This window comes from Erinaceus europaeus, chromosome 18 (assembly GCF_950295315.1).
Source record: "Erinaceus europaeus chromosome 18, mEriEur2.1, whole genome shotgun sequence".
Lineage (NCBI taxonomy): Eukaryota > Metazoa > Chordata > Mammalia > Eulipotyphla > Erinaceidae > Erinaceus > Erinaceus europaeus.
Window position 1 is genome coordinate 40,539,129 of NC_080179.1, and position 27,263 is coordinate 40,566,391.

Consider the following 27,263-nt stretch of genomic DNA (forward strand, 5'->3'; position numbering starts at 1 on the left):
TGTTGACGAGATGCCCTGCTAACATTAAAAATGACAACATGTAAAATAAGCAGAATGAGCTTAAATGTCAAGTTCTAAGGAAATTCTTGTCTGAGTGTCTCACCCTTTTTAGTTCTGCTATATTAACACTCAAAAGTTTTGCCTGAGAAACACTCCCTTCAGGCTTACGGAGACTCTAAAATCTCACGGTAAATACAGAAGGCACAAAGACTTTATTGCTGGCAGGAATAAAGTCTTTCATGACTAGACTGATCATCTAGACAGTCCATACTAGGGGAGTGGTGATAATGAGAGTTCAATTAATAATTACAGTATGATATCCAGTCATGAGACTTCATATCTATTTACCTGAGGGTGATCCAAGAGGTAGAATAGTTCCTTTCACATATAGTCGAACTTTAACATTAGTCTTGAAAGCTCACTTAATGTTTTCTACATTTTTTCTGATAAGGAAACCAAGATACAGAAGTGTTCACTGATTTTAAATCGTGTGTGTGTGTGTTTGCACAGTATATATTGTATGTATGTTTATTTATTTGTAACTGTGCTTGTATTTACCTATTATGTATAACTATATGTGTGTATATATGGATACATACATATATTCATATTTTATGTACATGAACACAGAGAGAAAGGCAGGATTTTAACCTTAAATTTTCAAAGTCTGTAAGTGTTGATAAATCAAAAATGCACAAGGTATGTCAGCCAACTGGTGGCTCAGCAAAGAGCTGCAATTTGAATCCATGAAGGGACTACTGGCAACATTTCATCTTTCTAGGGGGAGAGCAGTCCTTTTTCTGTTCAAGTTCTCCAATGGATTCGATAAGGTCCATGCACATTTTGGAGGATAAGATACTTTACTCAAAGTCCACTGATTTAATTGGCAAGCTCATATGAAAAACACTCCCAGAAACATTGAGAGAAATGGTTGAATAAATATTTGGGTACTATTTCCAATTTATGTTGAAACATAAACAGAAAACCAATGAAAATAACAACCAATATATCTGATTCAGCTGTCTCCTAGCACAGTTTCCTCTGCAAATACCACAAATAAGTCTAACCAATTCCAATGTTTTTCCCTGCCCACAATCCTGTCTTTGCCTCTCTCTGTATTGACACCAGTGCCCCAAACCCCCTCACTCTGTGATGGAGTCTGACTTGCCTTGCAAGAAACCTGACTCCCACTGTTACCCAGCAACCACATTCTGAGCCCACAGGAGATTCCACTTTATCTCAAGGATATCCTTCTCCACTTGCTTCCTTTTGACATAACCAAGGATGACAATCCACTTGAAGATATTGATCGAGATTGTTTATACCCAGGCCAGGCTTTTTTTTTTTTTTTTTTTTTTAACCATCAGATGCCCCACGCATGCAAGAATAGCACTCTGGTTCTCACTTTCATTCTCATGCTAATAAATCTTCAAAGGGACATCACACTAGGGGCCAGGTGGTAGTACACCTGGTTGAGCACACATGTTGCAATTTGAAAGGACCAGAGTTCGAGCCCCCAATCCCCACCTGCAGGGGAAAAGCCTTGCAAGTGGTGAAGCAGGGCGGCAGGTGTCTCCCTGTCTCTCTCCCTTTCTATATTTCTATATCTTCCTTCCCTCTCTATTTCTGACTGCCCAGTTAATAAATAAGGATGATTTAAAAAATAAAGAAACATTTTATTTAGTTGAGGGTAGATATCAAAATGGTTATGAAAAGAGATTCTCATGCCTGATACTCCAGACTTCCAAATTCAATCCTCCACACTACTATTAATCAGAGCTGGTAAGTGGTCTGGTCAAAAAAAAGAAATATTGCACTTTAGAATGCCATCATCTCCCTCACTTATTTTCTCTCACAGATTATTAGATGCTTCATTTAGCTCTCTATCTTTTTGACTCAACGTGTGCTTCTTGCATTCATCCTGTACTTACAACCATTTGACCTCTAAAGACACTCTTTTGAGTTCAGGTTGGAAGTTACTGAATAACTCCATGTTTCACGTATTTGCATGGCTTGTGGATTTCACTTACAATCCATTGCTTGATACCACCCTTAACTATTTTTTTCTTTAACATTTATTTATTTATTCCCTTTTTGTTTTATTGTTGTTGTTATTGATGTCATCGTTGTTGGCTAAGACAGAGAGAAATGGAGACAGGAGGGGAAGACAGAGGGGGATAGAAAGGTAGACACCTGCAGACCTGCTTCATCACCTGTGAAGTGACTCTTCTACAGGTGAGGAGCCAGGGGCTTGAATCTGGATCTTTATGCTGGTCCTTGTGCTTTGCACCACTTGCACTTAACCCACTGCGCTACCACCCAACTCCCTACCACCCTTAGTTCTTGATGGATCCTAATTGTTTTTTTCACAGATTCTTTGGATGTTTTTAAACAGGCTACCATGGTTATCTTCAGTTTGTCCTATCAGGTGAACTTTATAGCCTTCTGCAACCTTCTCTGTACCCAAGAAGGCTGACTAGAAGCATTAAATCAACAAATCTTCTTGTGTTCTTCATTCAGTTGAGTTTGCTCAATGATGAGATAAGAACTAGCCAAAAGGAAAGAAGGAGAGAGCACTTGAGGTGCTTCCAGTTCCTCACCTTGAGCATCCCTGAGCTAATGGAGATTGTAGTTCCATAAATTCACTATTGTCACATGAACTACCTTCACACACACTCTCCAAGTAGTAGTCCTCTCATTATCATCTCTGTGGCAGAGTTCTATATCCATAACTTCCTTTTATATGCTCACATTTTCATCAATATAAACAGTCTCAAATGTGGGTAAGTCATTTGACAGACCTGATGTCCTAAGGATAGACTGCCCATGCCAATATTCACATTTAATATGAGGATGGTGTCCTAGTGCTTATATTAAGAAAGCTACTCATCTTTCATATAGGAATGGCTAAATTGTTGTGCATACTGATTAACTATTTAAGCTAAAACTACTCTTTCTTTTCTCTTAAACTGAAACAGCAGACTTGTCTGCTTAGAAACTAGTTCAGCTTGTGAGTTTTCAATAACTTGGGTTTGTTTCTATTCAAGTCAGTTTGGATCTTTCCTGGTAATTGTTTTCTCATGTTTTCCCCTTGGTGTGTTCCAAACCAGAAGTCATTATAATCATCATAGCAGTCCTCACAAATATGCTAGATCAAAACATCATAGAATTTGGCCCCTATTATTTATTTATTTAATCTCCCTGGAACTGCTTTCTTTTACCTCTTCTGTCCAATTTCTCTGACGTCACATCTTAACAGTACCATCTTCCTGTTATGCTGTACATGCAACCTTAATCAAAACTTACTTGCAAATATAATAAATCTAAAGCATTTTGTCATACTCCATCAGAGTAGGCCGTGATCAAATACAAATGTTGCCCTTACATAAGAGAAGAAACAGACATACAACTATCTGAATGTATGTCACAGGTACTACATCACATTGAAATAGGATGACAGTCTTTGGGAGTAAGTAATTGAAGTGCTGTTGTTGCCAATCTAAATGTGTCCAAGAATCAGGTGCTAAAAAAGAGACAGTGAAGATTTCTTTTGTCTATAGGTTTTAGAAGGAGTGTGGTCTTGTGAACACTTTAATTATGGGATTCCAGCCTCTAGATCCCTGAGACAATATGTTTCAATTTTGCTTTGTTTTGGTTTGAAGTTATTAAGATTGTGACACTTTATTTCAGCAACCCTAAGAAGCTAATGCAGATACTATTCTCCATTTCTGGCAGCTCCAGCAGTGCCTGAAATGTACATACTTCTGCACAAGAAATAGCAGAGTGAGTCAGGTGGTGGCACGGTGGGTTAAGCGCACGTGGCGCAAAGCAAAAGGACTAGCAGAAAGATCCTGGTTCGAGCCCCTAGCTCCCCACCAGCAGGGGAGTCACTTCAAAAGCAGTGAAATAGGTATGCAGGTGTCTCTCTTTCTCTCACCCTCTCTGTCTTCCCCTCCTTTCTCCATTTCTCTCTGTCCTATCCAACAACAATGACATCAATAACCACAACAATGTTAAACAACAATGGCAACAAAATGGAAAATAAATAAATAAATAATTTTAAAAATAGAAATAGCAGAGTACATGTATATGGTGTTGAACTGAGTGATGAATCATTTTATAGAGGTACTAAATGTAAGCCAAATGCATATCTTACTCTTTCAGTAAGTTACTCTTCCTGGGGAAATTGACTCTTCTTCATAAGTCACTTGATTTAATTCTCCACTCAAACCTTTATCCTTCCCATCCACTAGTCCAGTAGTGAAAGCACTTAGAACACAGCATTGAATACAGTATATTTTCAATAGTTTATATAGTCTGCATCCAGTCCACTTCACCAATAAGCACAACATTCATTTTACTCCTACAGACTGGTCATCTTTCCAAGGCAGAGATAAGATGGATTACAACAAATGTGTCAGTTACTGCTAGTGTGTTGAAGATCTTTTCATTTCTTTTTCCCATTATTTTTTTAAACCAAAGAGTACTTGTGATTGGTGCAATGCAATGGATCAGATGGAACCATATTTATTAATATGGATTAATATTTCCCCTAGGGTACACTGCAATTAGAGATGCAGTTGTTACAATTACTAATTATTATGGTTTTCTTTTTAGTATTGAAAGAGATAATGGGGGGGGTAAAGAACTGAAGGAAAGAAAAAAAATAAAAGAGAAAGAAAGAGAACAAAGCACTACTTTAGTCGCATGCAGTGCCAGGCATTGACCCCAAGGTCTCATGCAGAGAAAGCTAACACATTATCTAATTTCTAGTCTCTTCTTGGACCCTCCTATTCACTATTTTCCACAACATTCTTTTATTTTTTTCATTTATTTAACATCAAGGGATTTTAGAGAAACATCCCTATTTATGCTGGGCCTCAAATGATCTCTCAGGGAATTCTAAATAAGGAAGGTCTGTGAGACCTTGGCCCTTATTCCTTATTTTAGAGGTGTTCAACTAGGCCAGGGTGCTCAGCTGACTGCTGCAAGAAACAGAAAGAAAAATCCATGCCTCTCAGCACTAATTACTTCTCTGTGCTAGTGCCCTAGTAATACCATTGAAAAATGAAAAGAACAGCAACACTCCATTTAAAGAAACTAGAGTGTAATAGAGGACAAAAGTTTCTACTGTTATCCTCTTGTGTTTTCTCTATTTCTTCTAGTTATCTTTCTTCCTTCTTCATTCTCTTCCCTGGACCACCTTGCCACACTTCTACTTGTGTCTTAATCACCCACATAAAAGAACATTTAACAGTGGAAAATGAATATAAATATATATGACATGACTATTGTGATATATGTATATGACTATCATGTATATTTCCAAATTTTTGACAAATTATCAAGCATAACACTTTCAGCGGGAGTTGGGCGGTAGTGCAGCGGGTTAAGCGCAAGTAGCACAAAGTGCAGTGACCAGCATAAGAATCCTGGTTCAAGCCCCCAGCTCCCCACCTGCAGGGGAGTCGCTTCACAGGTGGATAAGCAGATCTGCAGGTGTCTCTCTTTCTCTCCCCCCTCTGTATTCCCCTCCTCTCTCCATTTCTCTCTGTCTTATCTAACAATGACAACACCAATAACAACAACAATAATAACTACAACAATAAAAACAACAAGGTCAAAAAAAGGGAAAATAAATAAAAGTTTAAAAAAATTAAAAAAAAGAATAATGGTATTCAGCTAAACTACTTTAATATAATATTAAATATTAATATAATAATAGTTTTAATAGTTTAATAGGTTTTAATAATATAATAGTTTTAATATATATTATTAAAAGACAAAAATATATGTTTTGTAGCTACAAAAAATAAGATCATATGAAAATAAAAATCTGCAAACAAGATTGGTTGAGTCTGTAAAAAAAGAAAAGCAGATATTTCTCACAACCCCATCAGCAAAAATAGCAACATTTAAAGGCAAGTAAATTTTCATCTTTAATCATTACTGGACAGAAACAAAATAAACACTCAAAATCAAACATAAACCCTGAAAATAGACTTTCTAAATAGAGACAGAAAATCTTAGGTAAATGAAGGCTATGAATCAATCATACCCTCTATGTTCTAATACTTATATTACTTTGGAAAGTTAAAAAATTAAGATAAAGGTAGTATTTATATTTTAAATCTGAAGTATATTTAACAAGTACAAGTCTATAGATAGTAATATTAAAATTCATGACACAACTGTCTACTTTTAAAACATATCTAATAGAGGCAAAACAGAATTTTAAAATGCAAAAGTCCAATGAAATTCCAACAGTAGAATAATTCTGGTAGTCTCTCAACTTTAGTGCAGAAATGTGCTGAACATTTTCTTTTTTATTTTCCTGAATTTTCTGTAATCAACATTGATCATGATTACAACAAAAATAAAAGCACTGTTTAAAGTAGACAGAACTGATCTGAAGTCTCACGTTAGTGTTTTGGTGCTATAGATTATTACTACACCTGCAAGTTTGTTTGCTTCCTGAGTCATGATGATTATTTACATTATTTATTACCTGGAACAAGTCATAAAATCCTCATGTTCTATTTCCTTCTATTTAAGATGGCAAAAAAAAAATCTACCTTATATTTTTGTTGCAAGATTTATAAAAAAAAAAGGTATTTGCAAACTCCAGGTTCAGTTCCCATATATGGTAGAACACGAGTAAACGAAAATGCCTTATTACCATGGCTCCTATCACTGCACCTCACACCTGGTCAATCAGCAGCAGTGGCCTCCTTCATCTATATTTTGCTGCAGCCAAATCACTTTTGTATTTTGGTAAAGTGGGAGCCAGCAATATGTACTATACAACAGACTTGCTTGGAAAAACTGGGGAGGGGATACATTTACTAAATTAGCGTTTCTGGGACTGGAAAGTCTGCAAGTTTACCAAGAAGTCCAATTGTGCTTTGGAAGCAACCAAGATCCACTGAGAATCCTAGCTCTTGGCCAAGTTGGTGATTACTGCAGGTGATGTCAGCCATGCAAGTTTTTGTAACACAAGTTCTAATTATGTGATATGACTTCAAAATCATATAGCATTCATTCACAATTGGGTGGGGGGACACCATGGAAATGCAATGAAAGGACATCTGGCTTCACAAATCTAGCACTTTATACGGGAAAAATGTCTGTCCCTTTGTGTTCACATAGGTAATTTGGTAAGTTATAAGGATACTATGATTCCATCCTGACTTCCCTGGGCAGATGACCTCACCAATGTATCCCAGAATCTCACCTTCCCAGAGCCCTGCCCCACTAGGAAAAGATAGAAACAGGCTGGGGGTATGGATCCACCTGCCAACACCTATGTCCAGTGGAGAAGCAATTACAGACACCAGACTTCCACCTTCTGTACCCCATAAGGAATTTGGTCCATACTCCTAAGGGATGAAGAATAGAGAAGCTTCCAATGGAGGAGATGAGACACGGAACTCTGGTGGTGGGAAATATGTGGGATTGTACCCCTGTGATCTTACAATCTTGTCCATAAATGTTAAAATTTTTAAATGGCGTATCCTTTTGAACAAAATAGATAGAACTGGAAGTGAATATGCTAAGGGAAATGAATAAGGAGGTCAAAGATGACTTTGCTCAGCCAAACTGTTTTTGAGGTTATTTTTATTGCTCACTGCTCAGCTCTGACTCATGATAGTGTAGAGGACTGAACCTGGGACTTTGCAGCCTCAGAAAAGAGTACTTTTGCATAAACTGTTTTATCTCCTCACTCATTGTTTTAGAATCTTAAGGGAGAAAACGCCCAAAGAAAAACCCTATGCAAAATGTGTGATAATAAATTCTTATTTTTGGTGAAACACTAGAAGACTACTGACACATTATCTTATCCTATGAACATAGCCTCGTTGCTAATTGCTACAACTTAGCAAAATAACTTCCCACCCCCTCCCCAGTAGTATCACATTATTTTATTCACATGAATATCCTCTCCCAAAGCAATGACTTTCTTGGGCTGTGTACCATCACAAAACTGGTGGATTTTGAAGGATGATTGTGTACACTCACCTGTGATATTGCAATACACTTGAAGAGGTGCCCGTGGCCCACTGCCATCAGAGTCAATGTAGAAGAAACCAGCTGCATTCCCTTGGTGTCTGTACACCTCACAGGACTGCTCGTAGAGGGCTGCAAAGATACAAAGGCAGCAGAGAGGAAACTCGGCTTGATTCTGCACATGCCTTTGGAGAGACTGGAATGTTCGTCTTATATTTACTCGCAATGTTCATGGCTTTCCTTTCTCTTCTAGCATAGTCTCTCCCCCTAGGTACTTAACCAGTCAGAAACATATTACTGGACAGTCTCCCCTCCTGGATCCATTACAACTCATTCATGAGTCAAACACAGTTCACAAGTCCACACCCTCTAAAAAAGGTCCTCCTTTATTTCTCACAGAACATTTCTGTTGTCCAATGTATATGTGCATCCTCTAAGCTCACAGAATACTGCGTTAGAACACTCAATGAACTTTCTCCTTACCTCCACAATTGCCACACGAAGTCAAGAGTGTTCAGATTTGAAAAAGTACTGCACCATTTAGCAGAGTGCTGCATGGATAGCAAAAGTTTAAGAGATGCTGTATAAACAAAGGAAAAAATGGCATTGTAGGCAAAGTGACGCTATTCTGCCTTTCTCTCTCTCTTTTTTCTGTCTTCCTTGTTTTCTTCCTTCCTTCCTCCCTTCCTTCTTTTCTTTCTTTCTTTCTTTCTTTCTTTCTTTCTTTCTTTCTTTCTTTCTTTCATTCTGTCTTTCCTGCAATGGAAATTATCCCTCCAAAATTTCACACCCTTAATACCCTCCCCCCCCTTAATTTCAGACAGAGTGGACAAGAGGTGGTAGTAAAGGGAGAAAGTAGACACTACAACAGCACTCCTCTCTCCACGGGGTTTCCTTTGGTTGCATGAATGCTTTCATGTGGTTTCAATTAGTCAGACTGGAAGTCTGGGGGTCTGATGGTGGTGTACCCAGTTAAACACACATATGGCCATGCATAAGGATACAGTTTGGAGCCCCGGTCCCCACTGGCAGGGAGGAAGTTCAGGAGAGGGGCAGCAGGTCTACAGGCTTCTATCTCTCTCTCTCTCCCTCTCTATCACCCCTACCCCACCTCTCAATTTCCTTCTGTCCTATCTAATAAAAAAATAGAAAAAAAAAAAACTGGGAATTTGACACACTATAAATTGTGTATTCACAGGCTGAACCATATCCTGTCCCAACATGCTGTGTTATTTCGGCATACTCAGAGCTCAGCATAATATCTGGCATACAGTAGATTTCACTCCAGTTTAGTCCACTTTGCCTTAATAAGCATTTAGTGAGTTCCTACGTTGTGTCAACAGCTGTGAATGCCACTAGGTTTTAGATCATGCCTGTGACTTGGAAGGCTGATAGCTTAACTGTAGCCACAGATGTCTCTGTGCTCAGAAAAGCAGACACATTTGCTCAAAGAGAGTGTGCTTTCAGCAACCTGCAGGTTTGAGGACTATTTAAATTTCATTAAGCCAACATGAATAAATTCAGTGGTGTGTGAAGGAGGTATCCCTGGTCTCATGCATGAGACTGTAGAATGCCATCTGACACTTCAAAATGCTATAGCTCAGAGCAGCAGGTACACATCCAATCATGCTACCCTCCCTTGCTGAAAACACTTCAGTGCCTCTCGACGCTTTTCAAGATAGAGCACGGATGCCTCCCCTTAGCCAGCATGCCCTTTGTGACTAATGCCCCATCCCAGGAATATGAACCTGCAGTTTGTCATGATCAAGTGTGAGAGGCGGCTCGAATAATTCATTATGAATAAAGTTTCAAAGCTTGAGAGGGTTTAACTTTTCTTTTTACAAATTAGGGTGAACTCAAGGTGATCTTTGTGCGCATGCTATTCTTTCCTGCAGTCACGTGCATTTCCTGAAGCAAGAAGTAAATGGGAGGGTCACAGTCTGCACCTTAGGTATAGAATAAAACATAGAGCTTGTTTCTGTTTGCCTTAATATAATAACATCCCTGTAAACAGGCCACATACATGAAATTCACCACTCAATATGCAATGCCTCCTCCCCAACCTCCACATATCCCCAAGATGACAGCCATATGAAGATTTGCACCCAACCTGTGCAGGCTAAACACCACACAGGAGGCTTGTGAGGGGCTTCATAGTGCTGAAGAACATAAGGCCCACAACCAGATGGGATTGGTTTGGCATTCCGAGGCCACCTCTTAAGGCTTGTGAGAATTTGAATCAGCTACTTCTCTCCTTTTAGTTTTTAAAATTCTTATCTTTATTTATTGGATAGAGACAGCTGGAAATCGAAAGACAAGGGGAGACAGAGAGAAAAAGAGACAGAAAGACACCTGCAACCCTGCTTCACCATTCACGAAGTTTTCCCCCTGTGGGTAGGGTCCAGGGGGCTCAGACTCAGGTCTTTATGCACTGTAACATGTGCACTCAACCAGGTGCATCACCACCCAGCCCTGGATCATTTATGTCTCTTCTATCACCTCAGAGGTATCTGCCATGATACCTCTAGTAGTTCTCCTCACTACTCTGGAAAGAAGACTGGAATCACTGACTGCTGCTAACAGACAGAAACGATAGCTTTTATTCCAAGACCAGATTGAAAAACAACAAAATATAGCAGTGGCCTCTATCTGGGGTACTCCTAGGTCAGTAACCCTCAGAGAAGACAACTGCTATGTTAGGAAGCAGTCATGTGCTGGGGCCTGCATGAGAAAGTGTGCAAGTCCCTAAGGCGTGTCCTGTGAATGAGTAGTGAAGCAGATCTTCAGAGTTCAACACTGAGATGACTGCAGTTGAAATGGATTGCCTGAGAGACTGAGCCAACACTACACACCAAACTGCTTGAGAGCAGAAAACAAGTAACTACAAGATGACTATGCATGCTATTTCCAGACGCTGAGTTGTTCTATAATTCACGACAGATAGGCAATAACTCATAAAATATCAGTTTTCTCATGTGACTATAACTATAAAAACCATCTATTGTAACCCACATAGTTGTGACAGGAACTTAAAAGGATAACTCACATACAGTACCTAGCATAGTACTTGGGACAGAAGTGCTTAGTATGAATTATTGTGATTACTGACTTGATTATTATTATTATGACTATTACTTTTATTGTATTTTCTTGTGCCATCTCACCACATCTTTTTTAGTTTTTCGTGTGATATTTTTCAGCTTTTACTCATGCAGCACTGGACTTGTTATGAAAGGCCATTGGACTCTTTCTTTTCAGCCAGAATTGTGCCTTTTAGCCTTCATATCTTCTGGTATTGATTTCTGTCTCTCTGAATGACATGTATTTTATTACTTCTTCATTTTTCAGTTTCACAGATAGCTATTCACTTATCAATAGGATTTGACTTTTTCATTACTGCTCTTACACACAAAGAATTTTCCGTTTCCCCTTCTTCCAGTATATTACTATTGTGATTAGTTAGATAGATAGGGTTGACTGTGCTATGACAACACACATACTATTCACACATTTCTAATTTGTGATGCATATTGTATAGTAGCTTAAATATTATATGTACTATACAATTATACATTTACTGAGTACATTTTACTTTCTCTTTAAATTAATAATCACATTTCTAATTTATCTGATCGCTGAGTATGCATCATACATTTGACTCCAAATTTATTCAAATTCTAAAATACCTCTCAAGTGTAAATTAATACAGCTGGCTTACTATGGTAAGAAACAGAAATAATAAGCAGAAAAAATACTGAAAGCTTAATCTTTACACATATTTACTGTTTTTAACTTGGAAACAATAAAAACAATTTAAATAGGTTCATTATGATAGCTCACTAGGACAAACCAATTGCTTTGACATATACATGGCCTGGGTTCCTGTCCGGCCCCTGCAACATTGATGGAGCTTCAGTGCTGTGGTTTCTTTCCTTTCCCCTCACCCCGTCTCTTTTCCTGTCTGAAAGTCAACTTGGGCTTCTGGTGATGAACAAAAAAAAAAAAAAAAAACTTAAGTAATATTAGATGTGATAGAAGAAAAATAATACTTGAGAGTCAGACGGCAGCACAGTGGGTTAAGCGCACATGGCGCAAAGCACAAGGACCAGCATAAGGATCCCGGTTCGAGACCCAGGCTCCCCACCTACAGGGGGGTCACTTCACAGGTGGTGAAGCAGGTCTGTAGGTATCTGTCTTTCTCTCCCCATATCTGTCTTCCCTTCCTCTCTCCATTTCTCTCTGTCCTATCCAACAGCGACAACATCAATAATAACAACAATAATAAAGGGCAACAAAAGGAAAATTAAATAAATATAAAGAAATTTAAAAAATAAAGAAAGAAGAAAATAATTCTTAAATTTTCAAAGGAAATTAAATATGAGTTAGAGATAACATAGTGGATTACACAGTAGACTTTCATACTGGAGGCCTGGAAGTCCTAGGTTCAATGTCTGACACTTTTATGAGCAGTACTCTGACCATAATAATGGAAAGAAGGAAGGAAGAAAGGAAGGGTAGAAGGAAGGAAGGAAAGAAGGAAGGAAGGAAGGAAGGAATATACAATATAGCTAAGTATATACATATATAGATAATATGGCTACGGATAAAAATATGCACTCCATAATATAACCTAATTTTAAATGAGTGATAAACTATATTCATTTAAAAAACTAAAAGGAATACACTTCCTAGATTCCCTAATAAAGTCATTGACCTTGAACTTCCCACACTCCAGAAGTGTGAACATCTTCTATTCAGGCCACCCATTATGTGGGGCTTTTCAATATCAATCAGAATTAAGAAGTATGTTAAAAGATTTCTTTTCCTCAACTGCAGTTTCTATTAACTAAAAGAGAGGGATAGTTTCAAATGTCATCAACTGGGGATAAAGAATGGAGCACGTACATAGTAGAGTTTAGTTTCTTTCTGGAATAAATTGAGCTAAGTTTGCACAATGTGAAACTCAAGAATTAAGATTATGAGAGAAAATCAAAGGCATATAGGCAGTGTGTATCCAGGAAGTCAAGTATGCGTCCGTTTGATTTTATCAAGAAAAAAAACAGCATATCAAAATATGTGTATAAGAGGTCAGTGGTAAGGAAAGTAGAATATACTAGAGTTGTTTAGATTTGCTTTGAAATTATGTAACTGTTTTTTTCATAATCATAAGTCTATCAAACATTCCACAAAATAGAAGACACACAGTGACAGTAACATCTTCAAGAGAAGCTTTAAAAGATGACTAGATGTTTATCACACACATGTACTGTGAGTGATTCTGGACAGAGTTTGAAAAGTAACATGCGCATGGTCACTATGGCAATCCCAAGGTCTCTTCCTCCATGAAGCTTTCTTGTATGTTCAGACAAGCTGGGTTGTCCCTTTTCTCCATCATAGAGTCTCAGCATGTACTAAACATTTCTATCATACCTTTCATTGTGTATCATAATTCCTGGTTTCATAGCTTGATCTCCTCTGCTAAACCATAAATTTTGAATGTGTGGGTTTTTCTCTAATAATGTAAGTTAATCATCACAATTGTTTCTAAAGAATGAGTATAGCTATCCTGAGAAATGCTGTGGAAATTGCCTTGTATTCTAAAATATCTAGTAAAACAAAGATATTTTCATGACTTGTGTATTAAATGACTTGCTACATCATATACAAGTTCTAAGTTAGCTGGAGGTGACCTGTGAAAGGATCAGCACAATTCCTGATGGGAGAAATGACAGCATGAAATAAAAAAAATAAAGTTCTATCACAGAAAAGACATCTATTAAAAGCATAACATGTGAAATATGGAGTTACATTTGAAGGCTTAATATTATGGGTACACACAATGATGTATGTTCCAGTAAGAAGGACAATTTTGGATGTGAGGCTCTTTAGAATAGATTTTATATTAATATTAGGAGATATACAACTTGGATGAACAGAGCAGATGGATCAGTATTTTCATATTTAAGGAAAATAGTCTGAATCTAGTTCTGGCAGCTAATTTATTGCCTAAGGTACAATTTAAAATGTCCTTGTGATTCCCACTTTCATTAAAAATAATGATAGTATTGAGAGACAGCAAAATAGTTTTATTTAGACTTCACCTTCTATGGTATCAAGGGCAGAGCTGTAGATTTTCTGCTCCGCCATTTATATTCTTATTGTAAAACTATAGAAATATTAAGACACTTATTCAGTATATATTTTGAGAACGTAAAATGTTTCATTCTATTTTTCCCCCACCAGGGTTATCACCGGAGCTCAGTGGTGCTGACACTATGAATCCACCATTCCTGGTGGCTATATTTTAATGTTTTGTTTTTCCCCCCATAATATTGGATAGGACAGGGGTATTTGAAAGATAAGGGAGGCAATAGAGAGGGAGAGAGAAAGATAGACAACTGTAGACCTGCTTCATCACTTGTGAAGTGCTCTCCCTCCTGCAGGTGAGGAGCAGGGGCTCAAACCCAGGTCCTTATCCATGGGAATATATGCCCTCAACAAAGCATGCCACTGATGTTACCCTGAAGTTTTTTTTTTTTTTTTTTAAGTCCTGACTTAAGGGTTGAACTAAAGGGCTGGGTAGATATCATAGTGTTTATGCAAAGAGACTTTTATGTCTGAGGGCCCACAGTTCCACTTACGGAGTTTCCCTGGCAGGTGGGGAGCGGGAGGCTTTGAAACTGTGTCCCTATGCATATCCTATGTGTGCTTAACTGGTTCTGTCACTGTGCAGCCACTCATTCTATGTTTTCATCAATCTAATATCAGTGTATATGCATAGGTCTATATGCAGAGCCTATATACACAAATCAGCTCAACTTATTCCCAGTAATTAAAAATGGTTATGGCACATCTTGCATGTAGCACTTATTTATTTAATTAAGGTTACCAAGCCCCTTGTGCAGCAGATTTGACAGACTTTGTCTTGGCTATTTTCAGGGAACAGGAGAAAAATAGTAAGTTAAAACCAATGAGATTGCTGAAATTAGCTTAAAAATGTGTCAAAGGATTAAGTTAGAAAATAGATAATTTGATGTCATTTTGCACAGAGCTGGCTAAAATAAACAGATTCAGTGTCTTTTTTTTTTTAGGAGAAAGATTAGTGGAGAGGGGAACAGATTCTGTAGAAATGGGAGATGAGAAAGGTCGTGTGCAGTTATAAATGGATGGAAAGAGGAATTAGTGGGATGGAAGTATTCTGCATCTTGATCATAGTGGAATGCACAAATTGTTATATCAGAGAAAGTTACACAGAAACATGCCCACATAAACACACAAACATGTGCAGTTACAAGTGCTAAAATGGAACACAGACATTCTGTGTGTTTCACCCATGTCAGTTTCCTGGTTTCTGGAGATATCTCGCATATGAGTGGCTCAGTGGCACAGATATATGGGATGTTTCCACTGAGTCAAGGAGACATTGACCTCCTAGTACAATGTTTCTTGTGATTTATTATGAACTGTTTCAAAAGAAAAAAAGCTTCAACAGGGGAGAATACGACCAAACTTTATTCTTAAATATATACTCTTGAAGATTCATATGTTGACATAAAAACCTGTTAGGAATGTTGATATGAACATTATTCACAATAAAATGGAAAGGACTCACAGTTGTTAAATGATGAATGGAAAAGCAAATGTGGTATGTGCACTTAGTAAACTGTTATGGAACAGAAGAACATTGTGCACAGCAGAGCATGGATAAAATGTGTGCTTTGAAAAGATTGTCCTGAAAGTCACAGAACATCCTCTATATAGGATTCAATGTAAATAAAATAAAATTATATATATATTATTGCTGGTAACTACCAGGATCTGGGTATGGGGTTGGGTTATGGACTGCAGCACAGAGAGTGACTTTTAATGTGTTTAGAGTTTTCTTTAGGGCTGGGAAATAGTCTAAAATGAAGTGGAGATAATTGTTGTTCAACAACATAAATTTAATAAGACTTGCTGAACTGTACTTTTGATTGGTGGAGTTTATCAGGTAAATGAGTATTTCAAAAGAGCTAAGGGGCAAAGTCTACTAACAGGTAATAGGGAAGACTGTACCAGGGTGCTGTTGCCTGTTATAATTGGCCAGTATACGGGTCAGATGACCTCTGGATGGAACAGGCGAGCTCCAATGACAAGGAATAGCCATGCCTTGGAAGTCACCTCCACCCAAGAGGACCACACTGATGCTTAATTTTATCCTTACAAACCATGCCCCATTTAATTAAATATGACATATATGTATCAACAATTTCTTTTGAGACATTGGATCTAATATGCCTATAACACAACCATCATTTCATCCCTCTGTGATGCAATGTTAATCCATAAAATGTGAAATAGATACCCTTTCTAATGGGCTACATTTAAAATTTATATATATATATATATACAAATTATATATATATATATAAATATATATATGCTTCATATGAACAACACTGGTTACCTGCATCTGTGAATTAAGCTTAGCTCACCCAGTACATGGAAGAAAAAAAGTAGGACTGGTGAGGCCTGTGTGGGCATGAACTTCAGGGAGCACTACCCCCAGCTTCTAAAGCAGTGATTCTCCAAGTATGTCCTTCATATCAGCATCAGTTGGCATCATATGAACTTACTAGTCATGCAAATTCATGAACTCCATCCTGAATAAGTGTCTCTGCCATAGGGTTGTGAAACTGTTTTAACAAGATCTCCAGGTGATTCTTTTGCAAGTCAAAATCTGAGAAACTTGGTTTCAAAAAGCCTTTGAAAGTCATTCTTATTAAATAGAGGCAGCTATGAGAAGCTTTCTACATGTCTGCCCTGTTTGCTGATAGTCTAATTTCTAATAAGTAATAACATACTTGTAGTAAAAATAATGTCTTTTTCCTCTCCTCTTGTTTTCCCTTGCAATATTTTACTTCTTTTTGGTAGTTATATTCCTCTTCAATCTGTGGGATCAAAAGTGATTATCTATTCTCAATGAAAAATCCTAATATAAGTTAATAATACTATGTTATTTATTTTTTTTATTATCTTTATTCGTTTTTTGGACAGAAACAACCAGAAATCAAAAAGGAAGGAGTGATAGAGGAGGAAAGAGACATAGACACCTGCAACATTGCTTCACTGCTAGCAAAGCTTTCCTCCTGCAGGTGGGGACTGGGGGCTTGAACCTGAGTCCCTGTACACTGTGCCATGTGCACTCAACCAAGTGTGCCACCACCCGGCCACCAGTTAATAATTTTATTAATCTACAATTTGATCATTAACAAAAGTTCAAGAAAGTTTTTTAATCTCTTGAATTTCACTTTCTATGAAAGATTCATATAAAAATAGATGTGGCTATTTACAGAAGTTGGCTGCCAGAGTTCTTTGTAATCAAGCACAAATTTTCTAACACTATTAAAACAAAATGTATGTAGAATATTCAGTGCATGTCTTTAGGAATCTTTCAAATATTTACCATAAGCCAACCATTGTGAAGCACTGAGTAAATGCTGAAGATCTGAAAGTGGATAAAACTCCAATCAAACACTACCCTTGATCCCAAATTTGTCATAGACAAGGACATATATTCTCTGCTTCTATAATGAATTTATATTTATTGTGTGTTGGGCACTGCACAGGACATATCACATACTAGAGAACTAACATCCTTAGCAGCAAGCCTCAATTTTGACAGAGAAAATATGGGCTGAAATAGATTCATAACTTGTTCAAAGTCATGCAAAAGGATGGGTTGGCAGGAATTGCTATGCTATGGATAGTTTGCTCTTAAGACAGATACATACTTGTATCTGTATTCAGATACAGTTATTATAAAAACAAATGATGCATTAAGATATTTATTTAAATAAAATAGTCTGTAAGCATGTATAAACTGTATTGTGGCTGTAGAAGTTAATTTTTCAAAAAGAGAACACAGACGTCTTTAACACTAGAAGTTCTTTTGGGGGTCTGGCTGTAGCACAGCTGGGTAAGCGCACGTGGTGCAAAGTGCAAGGACTGGCATAAAGATCCCAGTTCAAGCCCTTGGCTCCCCACCTGCAGGGGAGTTGCTTCACAGGTGATGAAGCAGGTCTGCAGGTTTCCTTTTTTCTCTCCCCCCTCTGTCTTCCCCACCTCTCTCCATTTCTCTCTGTCCTATCCAGCAAGGATGACATCAATAACAACAACAATTACAACAATAAAACAAGGGCAAAGAAAGGGAAAATAAATAAATAGTAAAAAAAAGAAACAAAAAACCACACACACTAATAATAATAATAATAATGAAGTTATTTTATTTGTCTTGCCTCCAGGGTTATCTCTACTGCTCCCGGTGGCCACTTTTCCCATTTTGTTGGATAGGACAGAGAAGTTGAGAGGAGAGAAGGAGACAGAGAAAGAAAGAGACAGACCTCCTTCAGCACTTTTGAAGCATCCACCCTGCAGATGGGAGATCAGGGGCTCCAACAAAGTTCCTTGTACTTAGTACTATGTGCATTTAACCAGTACACCTCCCAGCACTAGAAATTATTGAAAGTCTCTGGAAAGACCTAGTGAGACAATGTGTCTTGGCTGTTTAATCATAGAAATTAAAACCTTTAGATTGTTTATTAATACATGGGAGTTGGGTGGTAGTGCAGCGGGTTAAGCCCACGTGGTGAAAAGCACAGGAACCCGCGTAAGGATCCCGGTTCAAGCCCCCGGCTCCCCACCTGCAGGGAAGTCGCTTCACAGGCGGTGAAGCAGGTCTGCAGGTGTCTTTCTCTTCCCTTCTCTGTCTCCCCCTCCTCTCTCCATTTCTCTCTGTCTTCTCCAACAATGACTACATCAATAAAAACTACAACAATAACTGCAACAATATAAAGGGCAACAAAAGGAAAAATAAACTAAAAAGTACTTTTAAAAATAATAGATTGTTGTTAATGTTTAACAAGAGCTAACCCCCTGTGTAAAGTTATTAGTAGTGCCCTATTGCTTGAGATTTCTCAATCATATTACTTTACCTAACCCTAAAGTAAAAAAAAAAGTAAATAAATAAAATTATAATAAGCTTTAAAGAATAGGACACTATTATACTTTTCAGTTATGGGTAATGGCAAAACAAAGTAAAGCTAGTTAAATCTAAGGCACAGAGAGGTGTCTTAGTGAGCTCCAGGCTCAGCTGCATTGATGCTAATGTAACTATAGTGTTATTCCTGCACCTCACAGAGCATCAAAATACACCAGTGCAGAAGGGGATTTCCTGTACAGACTGTGTCAGGAGTGCACATTGCTGATTGGAATCCCCATCTGCTGAGTGGCAGACCCAGAGTATTTCCTTCATGGCCTATAACATTTCTCCTTCATGGTCTATAAGAACTCAGCCACGTCCATTCCCCAAGGTATACTTCTGACCTGTCTGCATCACTGGGGTCGCAGACAATGAATCTTATCTCTATTGTGTTTGGTACAAGTCACTGCTTGTTTCATTAGCATGAGCTAAGGTTTCATAAGCAATTTCTAATTTCCCTATACACAGAGTTCATGGTTAAAATGAAAAATAGAGAATTATTAATATAAGGGGTTTTGAATAAAAACCTTAGCTTTGCTGTTTCTGACATTAATAAACCTAGGCTTATTATTATACAATCTAACAAAAGCTTTATCTGATACTCCTCAGCGATGCCTATATCTTTGGGGTAATGTCAGGAATTACAGATCATTTAAACAAACTGATATAATCACTAGAATTGAATTTTAAAAAAAAATCTGATATAGAATGGTCTACACGTTAGGAGAGAGATCACTCAATTATGCCTGGCCTTTAAGATGTTTATACTTGGGGCCAGTAGTGGCACACCTAGTTAAGTGCACATTTTACAATGCACAAACAAGGACTCAAGTTCAAGCCCCTGGTCCCCACCTATAGGAGGACAGCTTTGTACAAAGAATGGTGAAGCAGTACTGTAGGTGCCTCTCTTCCCCCCTCTAATACCCAACCTACTGGCTAACTCTATCCAATAAAGAAAACTAAAAAAAAAAAAAAAATGTTTGGTGGCCAGGCGGTAACACACCAGGTTAAATCATATAGAGTGAAACACAAGGACACACCCAAGGATCCTGGTTCAAGCCCCTGGCTGCCCATCTACCGGGGGGTCGATTCACAAGCAGTGAAGCATGTCTGCAGGTGTATTTCTCTCCCCTTCTGTCTTGCCCTCCTCTCTCAATTTCTCTCTGTCCTATGCAACAACAATGGAAGAAAATATAGCCTCCAGGAGCAGTGGATTCATAGTGCAGGCATCAAGCCCCAGCTTTTATAGAAAGCATGGTATTCATGGACAATGTAAATGAACTCGTACAGTGTGAAAGGTTTGCCCAAAGATATCCTGTCTAATAAGGCTTGGATATAAGAAATTGACATTGATTTCTTGATTCTAATTCCTTTTCTCTCTCCTCCAAATGCTACAAACAAACAAACACACATAAGACAGACATGCTGTAGTAATAAGTTTCTAATAGAGAATCAGATAGACTGAGCTATCCTAGCTACTATTCTATGAATTAATCCTTGAAAATAATTATACCATGTTTAACTGTTTATATGTATTGTTAGAGTTAAAGTAAACTGAAGGAGAAAGCAGATACCAGGTGATAATATCCATATGTATGCCTTCAGAAACATAACAGGTGGAGGTAGAGACAGCAGTGGTCTAATTTAAGCAAAATAGGTTAAATTTTTAAGGCTTTGATGCTCCAGATTCAATGCCTGTTGCCATCAGAATCCTGAGTTGAGCAATGCTCCAGTAAAAACAAACACAAAATAAGCAAAGTTAGGTAAAAATGCATAGAAAACTTCATTTTAGTCTGCCTATCTGAGGTAACTAAAGCAGGAGTGACAGGGACATAAAAATGGATAAGGGGAGGCCGGGTGGTAGCACAACGGGTTAAGCGCACATGGCATGAAGCACAAGGACCAGCCTAAGGATCCCTGTTTGAGCCTTGGGCTCCCCACCTGCATGGGGAATGCTTCACAAGTGGTGAAGGAGGTTTGCAAGGGTCTATCTTTCTCCCCTCCACCCCCGTGTTCCACTCCTCTCTCTATTTCTCTCTGTCATATCCAAGAACAACAGCAGCAATAACAACAACAACAATAACAACAATAAGGGCAACAAAAATGGAAAAATGGCCTCCAGGAGCAGTGGATTCGTCATGCAGTCACCAAACCCCAGTAATAACCCTGGAGGCAAAAAAAATATGGATAAGACACTGAATTCCCTGCAGTGAAGGTAGATGATACAGGTGAGCTAAACTGGGAGATGTGAAATTATACCTCTGAATAACTATAGTCTTACAAAACATTTCCTCAAAAAAAAAAAAGAAAAAAAAAAAGAAAAAAAAGGAAAAAATAAAACTAAAACAAAAATGAATACAATTTACCAAAATAAAAGGCAGATAAGATTGACTAGATATTTGTATAAATATCTGAGGATAGATATATTCAATTTAATACTAAGCATGCATGAAGAATCATAATATTTTATATCTAGTTATTAAATATTTCTTCATCAAATAATCAGATAAGAAAGTTCAATATTTTTAAATTTGCCAAATTTACTGTCATACTTAAAAACAAATAGATAAAAATGTAAATAAAGCTGTCTTATGTTTGATATTTACCACCGAGATTATTGGTGCAGGGGAGTCGCTTCACAGGTAGAGAAGCAGGTCTGCAGGTGTCTCTCTTTCTCTCCTCCTCTCTGTCTTCCCCTCCTCTTTCCATTTTTCTCTGTCCTATCCAACAATGACATCAATAACAACAACAATAATAACTACAACAATAAAAAACAAGGGCAACAAAAGGGAATAAACAAAAAAATTTAAAAAGAAGAAAAGGGAAAATAAACAAATATAAAAATGATTAAAAAAAGAAAAAATATATTTCCCACACCAGTGCAAGTTTTATAACATCATTTTCATATACTACAGAAGAAAAATAGATTTATTTATATAAAATTATGTAGCCATTATACAGAGATACAAAAAGAAATTAATCTTAAAGCCTAAGAAAATTAAAGTATCCAACAAGGGCAACAAAAAGGAATACATAAATAAATATTTATCTATTAAAAAAAAGAAAAATAAAGTATCAGAAAGTTGTGTAAGGGGGCTTAGTATTATTCCACCCCAGGCTACATACAGTTCTCAGTGTATAAGCCCTGAATACCAAATATCCAGGAGGACGTCCAAAAGGAAAAGTTTCACAACTAGTGAGATGATGCTGTGACATCTCCCCTCTATGTCTCTCTATCCCTTTGTATCTCAACCATGCCTCCCTCTCTCATTTAAGGTACACTAGTAGATGTGGATTCAAATAGGTGTGATATCCCAAGAATAAACAAAAAATAAATAAATGTTGTATTTGGAAGTTTTAAATGACATTAGAAATGTGTTCTACTGTTACTTCTTTTAATTTGTAACTTGTAGTAATTTATTCTAACAACTAACTGTACAAGGGAAATAAACTGGATGAGATAAAGTCAAAAGGTCACTATTTGCAGATAACATGCATAGCAAAAAAAAAAAAAAACACTAAATTATCCAGCAAAAACTTCCTGGAAATTATCAGGCAATATAGTAAGGTGTCAGATTACAAAATTAATATACAAAAGTGGATGACAATCTTTTATGCAAACAGAAGAAAAGAAAAAAAAAGAGAAAGAAAAAATCCAGATGTCAATCCCATTCATTACAGCAACGGGATGCACTGGATCGACCTTCCCGTGGTGCATCCCGTGAGTACCCATTCATTGGGGAAACTGATGATCCTTCCTAGCCGGGCAAATGCTAGAAGAAGATTACAGCAGCAAGAACAATAAAATATCTAGAAATAAACCTATCAAAAGAAGTGAAATACTTGTATACTAAAAATTATTAATCAGTATTCAAGAAAATAGAAACAGATACAAAGAAGTGGAAAGATATTGTCCATGGATTGGAAAAATAAACATCATCAAAGTGAATATTATTTTTTGTTTTCAGTATTTTTCCTTTTTTATCTTTTTTTCTTTATTGGAGGGATTGATGGTTTACAGTCAAGAGTAAAATATAGTAGTTTGTACATGTGTAACATTTCTCAGTTTTTCATATAGCAATTCCCCCTCTAGGTCATTCTCTCCCATCATGTTCCAGAACCTGTTACAGAACCCCAACTCCAAAGTCTTTTACTTTGGTGCAATACACTAAACCCTATCCAGAGGCATATAAAATTTTAATACAACCCTCATCAAGGCCCCATCATTCATTTAACAGAACAAAAGCTACATGTTAATCTGGAATCTAAAAGTTAACTTGGTACCTTTATCTAAATTTTATAGATGTCCTTAGTGATATAAACCCAGCTATAAGTAAGACTAAAAAATAAACCAATGGGCCTAAAGCAAATAGAAGAGCTTCCACACAGCAAAATAAATTAAAAGGTGGTGGGGGAAAAAGATATCTTTCACTGCTTATGGGAATGTAAATTGGGCACACCTGAGAGAATGGCTTCCATCACTAAACCAGGAAATGACAGGTGTTGAAGAGGTTGTGGAGAAAACGGAAATCTGCTCCAGTGCTGATGGGAATGCAAACTGGTGCAGCTCCATGGAAGATTGTATGGACACTTCTTAAACAAATAAAAATGGAATCACCTTATGATCTAGGAATACCACTCTTAGGCATTTGTACAGTGGGCAGTCTAGCACTAATTAGAAGGGAAATATGCACCCTGTTATTCATAGCTGCATTATTCACAATAGCCAAAGAGTTGAAGCAGCATAAATGTCCATCAACAGATGACTGGATAAAGAATTTATGGGATATATATTCTATGGAATACTATTCTGCATCAATAAAAAGATGATATTAAGTCCTTTGGGCCAACAGGGGTGGAACTGGAGGTGAATATGCTTAGTGAACTAAGTAAAGAGATGAAAGACAACTACCAGATGGTTTCAGTCATATGTGGAATCCAGATCTTATTTCCATGAATGTGCCAAAAAAAAAAAAAAAAGAAGCAAGAAAACTGTAAGACTTATGTGAAACTATACACTGTAATTTTGCAATCTTGTAACAAATTATTAATAATAAAATTTTAAAAATAATCTTTATACCCAGTGAAAGGGAAATGTTAGGGGAAGATAACAGAGGTCTCTGAACTCCAATTCAATCAAGACCCATAGAGAACAAAGGAAAAAAAGAAGGCACTTGGAATTAGTAAGAGGTTCAGTATGAAAGGAAGAGGAAGCAGGACCATGGGGAAAAATAGGCAACTATATATAAATACAGATCATTATTGAACTAATAGTCAACCCATATCTGTGACCTGGGGAAAACCAGTACAGTTTCTAATGGAGGGGATGGGAACATAGAACTCTGGTAACAGGAACACTTTTATCTCATAATTTCGTAAATCAATATTAAATCGCTAATAAAATAAAGAAATTATCATTCAAAAAAACAACAACAAACAAGCAAGCACAAAAAGCTAACATACAAAAGAAATCTTAAATGAGATCTTTGGAATTACAGAAGTCTGTGATCTTGGACATTTTAAGCTGCACTAGCTTAGAGCTCAGAGAATGTGTGTGTAGCACCAGCAATCAATCATTTCCAAGATCATTAATAAAGCAGGCAACCTGTCTTGTGCAGGAATTGATCAGAACTCTTCTCTTAAGTAAGCAAAAGCGTGGACTCTTAGGTTTTGTTCAGTGTTCCGGGATCTTTATCCTGCCTTTGACTTCCCTTTCAGTAAATTTGTGCACTTGCTAGTATTTTAGAAAATTAACATCCATATAGACCACTAGAGTTAGGCAGAGAGAGATAGAATTAATACAATTCTGACTAAAATATGATCTTTTCCCCTATAAAAAAGAGCAACATTTAACTCATTCAACCGTGCCTAAGATTCAATTAAACAGAAGAACATATAAAATGACTGAAGTTTCATAGGTACCTGTTAATGTTAACTTTATCTGAGGAGGAAAAAATTGAGAGGAAGATAATGTAAAAATGAATGAGCAAAAACTATAAAGTAGAATAATATAAATGCCCTGATACAATTCCTTAATTTCCAATCTTAGTCTGAGAGTTTGCTTTGTTTATACTGCCAGAGTTACTACAGGCGCCTGAGTGGGTAAATCCACCTCTCCCAATATCTATTTTTCCTTCTTTTTTTTTAAATTTTTATTTGCTGAGGTAGAAATAAATTGAAAAGGGAGAGGGAGATAGAGAGGTAGAAAAAGACACTTGCATGGGAGTCGGGCTATAGCGCAGCGGGTTAAGCGCAGGTGGCGCAAAGCACAAGGACCGGCATAAGGATCCCAGTTCAAACCCCGGCTCCCCAGCTGCAGGGGAGTCGCTTCACAGGCGGTGAAGCAAGTCTGCAGGTGTCTATCTTTCTCTCCTCCTCTCTGTCTTCCCCTCCTCTCTCCATTTCTCTCTGTCCTATCCAACAATGACAACAACAATAATAACTACAACAATAAAACAACAAGGGCAACAAAAGGGAATAAATAAATAAAATAAATATTTAAAAAAAAATTTAAAAAAAAAAAGACACTTGCAGTACTTGGTTCACCACCCATGAAGCTTTACCCATGCAGGTGTGGACTGGGGGCTCAAATCCATGGACTTTTTCATAGTAGCAAGTGCACTAAACCTGGTCCCAACTGAGAGAATTATTAAGAGGCATGGACTTAACTAGAGCAAGACATTCATTGTGGTCAACAAGTTGAAGTAAGGACTGCAGTTTTCCATCAGAGCAAAAAAAAACAGTCTTAGTATGAAAAGAATCTCCTTGGAGCACTGGGTTAAACCCAAGAGGGAACATGTACAAAAGTTTACAGAAGGGAGTTGGGTGGTAAGCAGAGGGTTAAGCACAGGTGGCGCAAAGCACAAGGACCAGCATAAGGATCTTGGTTAGAGCCCCCGGCTCCCCACCTGTAGGGGAGTAGCTTCACAAGCACTGAAGTAGGTCTGCCGGTGTCTATCTTTCTCTCCCCCTCTCTGTCTTCCCCTCCTTTCTCCATTTCTCTCTGTCCTATCCAACAGTGAGGACACCATCAACAACAACAATAATAATAATTACAACAATAAAACAACAAGGGCAACAAAAAGGAATAAATAAAAAAAAACTTACAGAAAGAAGAGGCAATACTGGTGAGAGACAAATTGCAACACAACACTGGTGGGTTAGGGCTGGCCACATAAGATAAAGGGGATAGGGATAGCCTTGATCCTGAGAGAAGGATCCAGAAGAATCAGCAACTTAGTTAATAAAGTGATAGGTAGCCCTAGAACACTATCTTATTTTTTCACTGCATCTAGCTCCACTTTTATAAACATATACATAAAGATGAATTCAATTTCCACATTTTTGCCAGTTACACATGTGCCATCATCCGGCATCTTTAGGGGAAAAAAAAAACATGATGGGAAAGTGTTATACATGGATGGATGGCTTGGCTGGAGGAATCCTGTGGTTTTTTTAGAGCAGACAAAGCCAGGTGAGCAGAAACTACCCCCATTAGAATGCTACCCTGATCTTCATCTGCACTATTCCAGCCTTTAGGTTCATGATTAGTCAACAATTTGTTTGGCTTTATATATTAACTCTTTTTTCAGCCACCAGGTTCCAGATGCTACTGTAATGCCAACTGGACTTCCCTGGGCAGACGACCCCACCAATATGTCCTGGAGCCCCGCTTCCCCAGAGCCCCGCCCCACTAGGGAAAGAGAGAGAAAGGCTCAGAGTATGGACAGACCTGTCAACATCCGTGTTCACGGGGGAAGCAATTACAGAAGCCAGACCTTCCACCTTCTGCGCCCCACAATGACCCTGGGTCCATACTCCCAGATAAATAAAGAGTAGGAAAGCTATCAGGGGAAGCAATGGGATACAAAGTTCTGGTGATTGGAATTTTGTGGAATTGTAAGCCTGTCAGTGTCTCCTTTTTATAAATAAAAATTGTAAAAAAAATAAAAGAAAAAAGAAAGAATGCTACCCTAGTGAGGCTGTTTTCTTTCTATATATGCAATGTCTTCCTTAACCACGTGTCTGAAAACTGGCAGACAGGAGATACCTACTGAATTCTACTGACCCACACAACACACAAGGTCTTACTGAATGGCATGTTAGCCATTGCACATGAGATATACAAAACTACTTTCTAGTTTTTCTAGTTTTCTTCCATCCAAACCTCCTAATACTCATTAGAGGCAGATTTAAATTTTAAAAATCTACTACTTTTTAGCATGTAATTTCTAAA

General features: G+C 37.6%; 1 protein-coding gene across 2 annotated transcripts in view; it reads right to left on the minus strand.

Moving 5' to 3' along the window:
- CNTNAP5 (contactin associated protein family member 5) overlaps positions 1-27,263 on the minus strand; it is a 956,089-nt gene that overhangs the window by 328,033 nt on the left and 600,793 nt on the right. For both annotated transcript variants that reach the window (XM_060177957.1, XM_060177958.1), the window contains exon 12: positions 8,020-8,139. In XM_060177957.1, the coding sequence (XP_060033940.1) occupies positions 8,020-8,139 (120 nt within the window). The remainder of the gene's footprint in view (positions 1-8,019; positions 8,140-27,263) is intronic.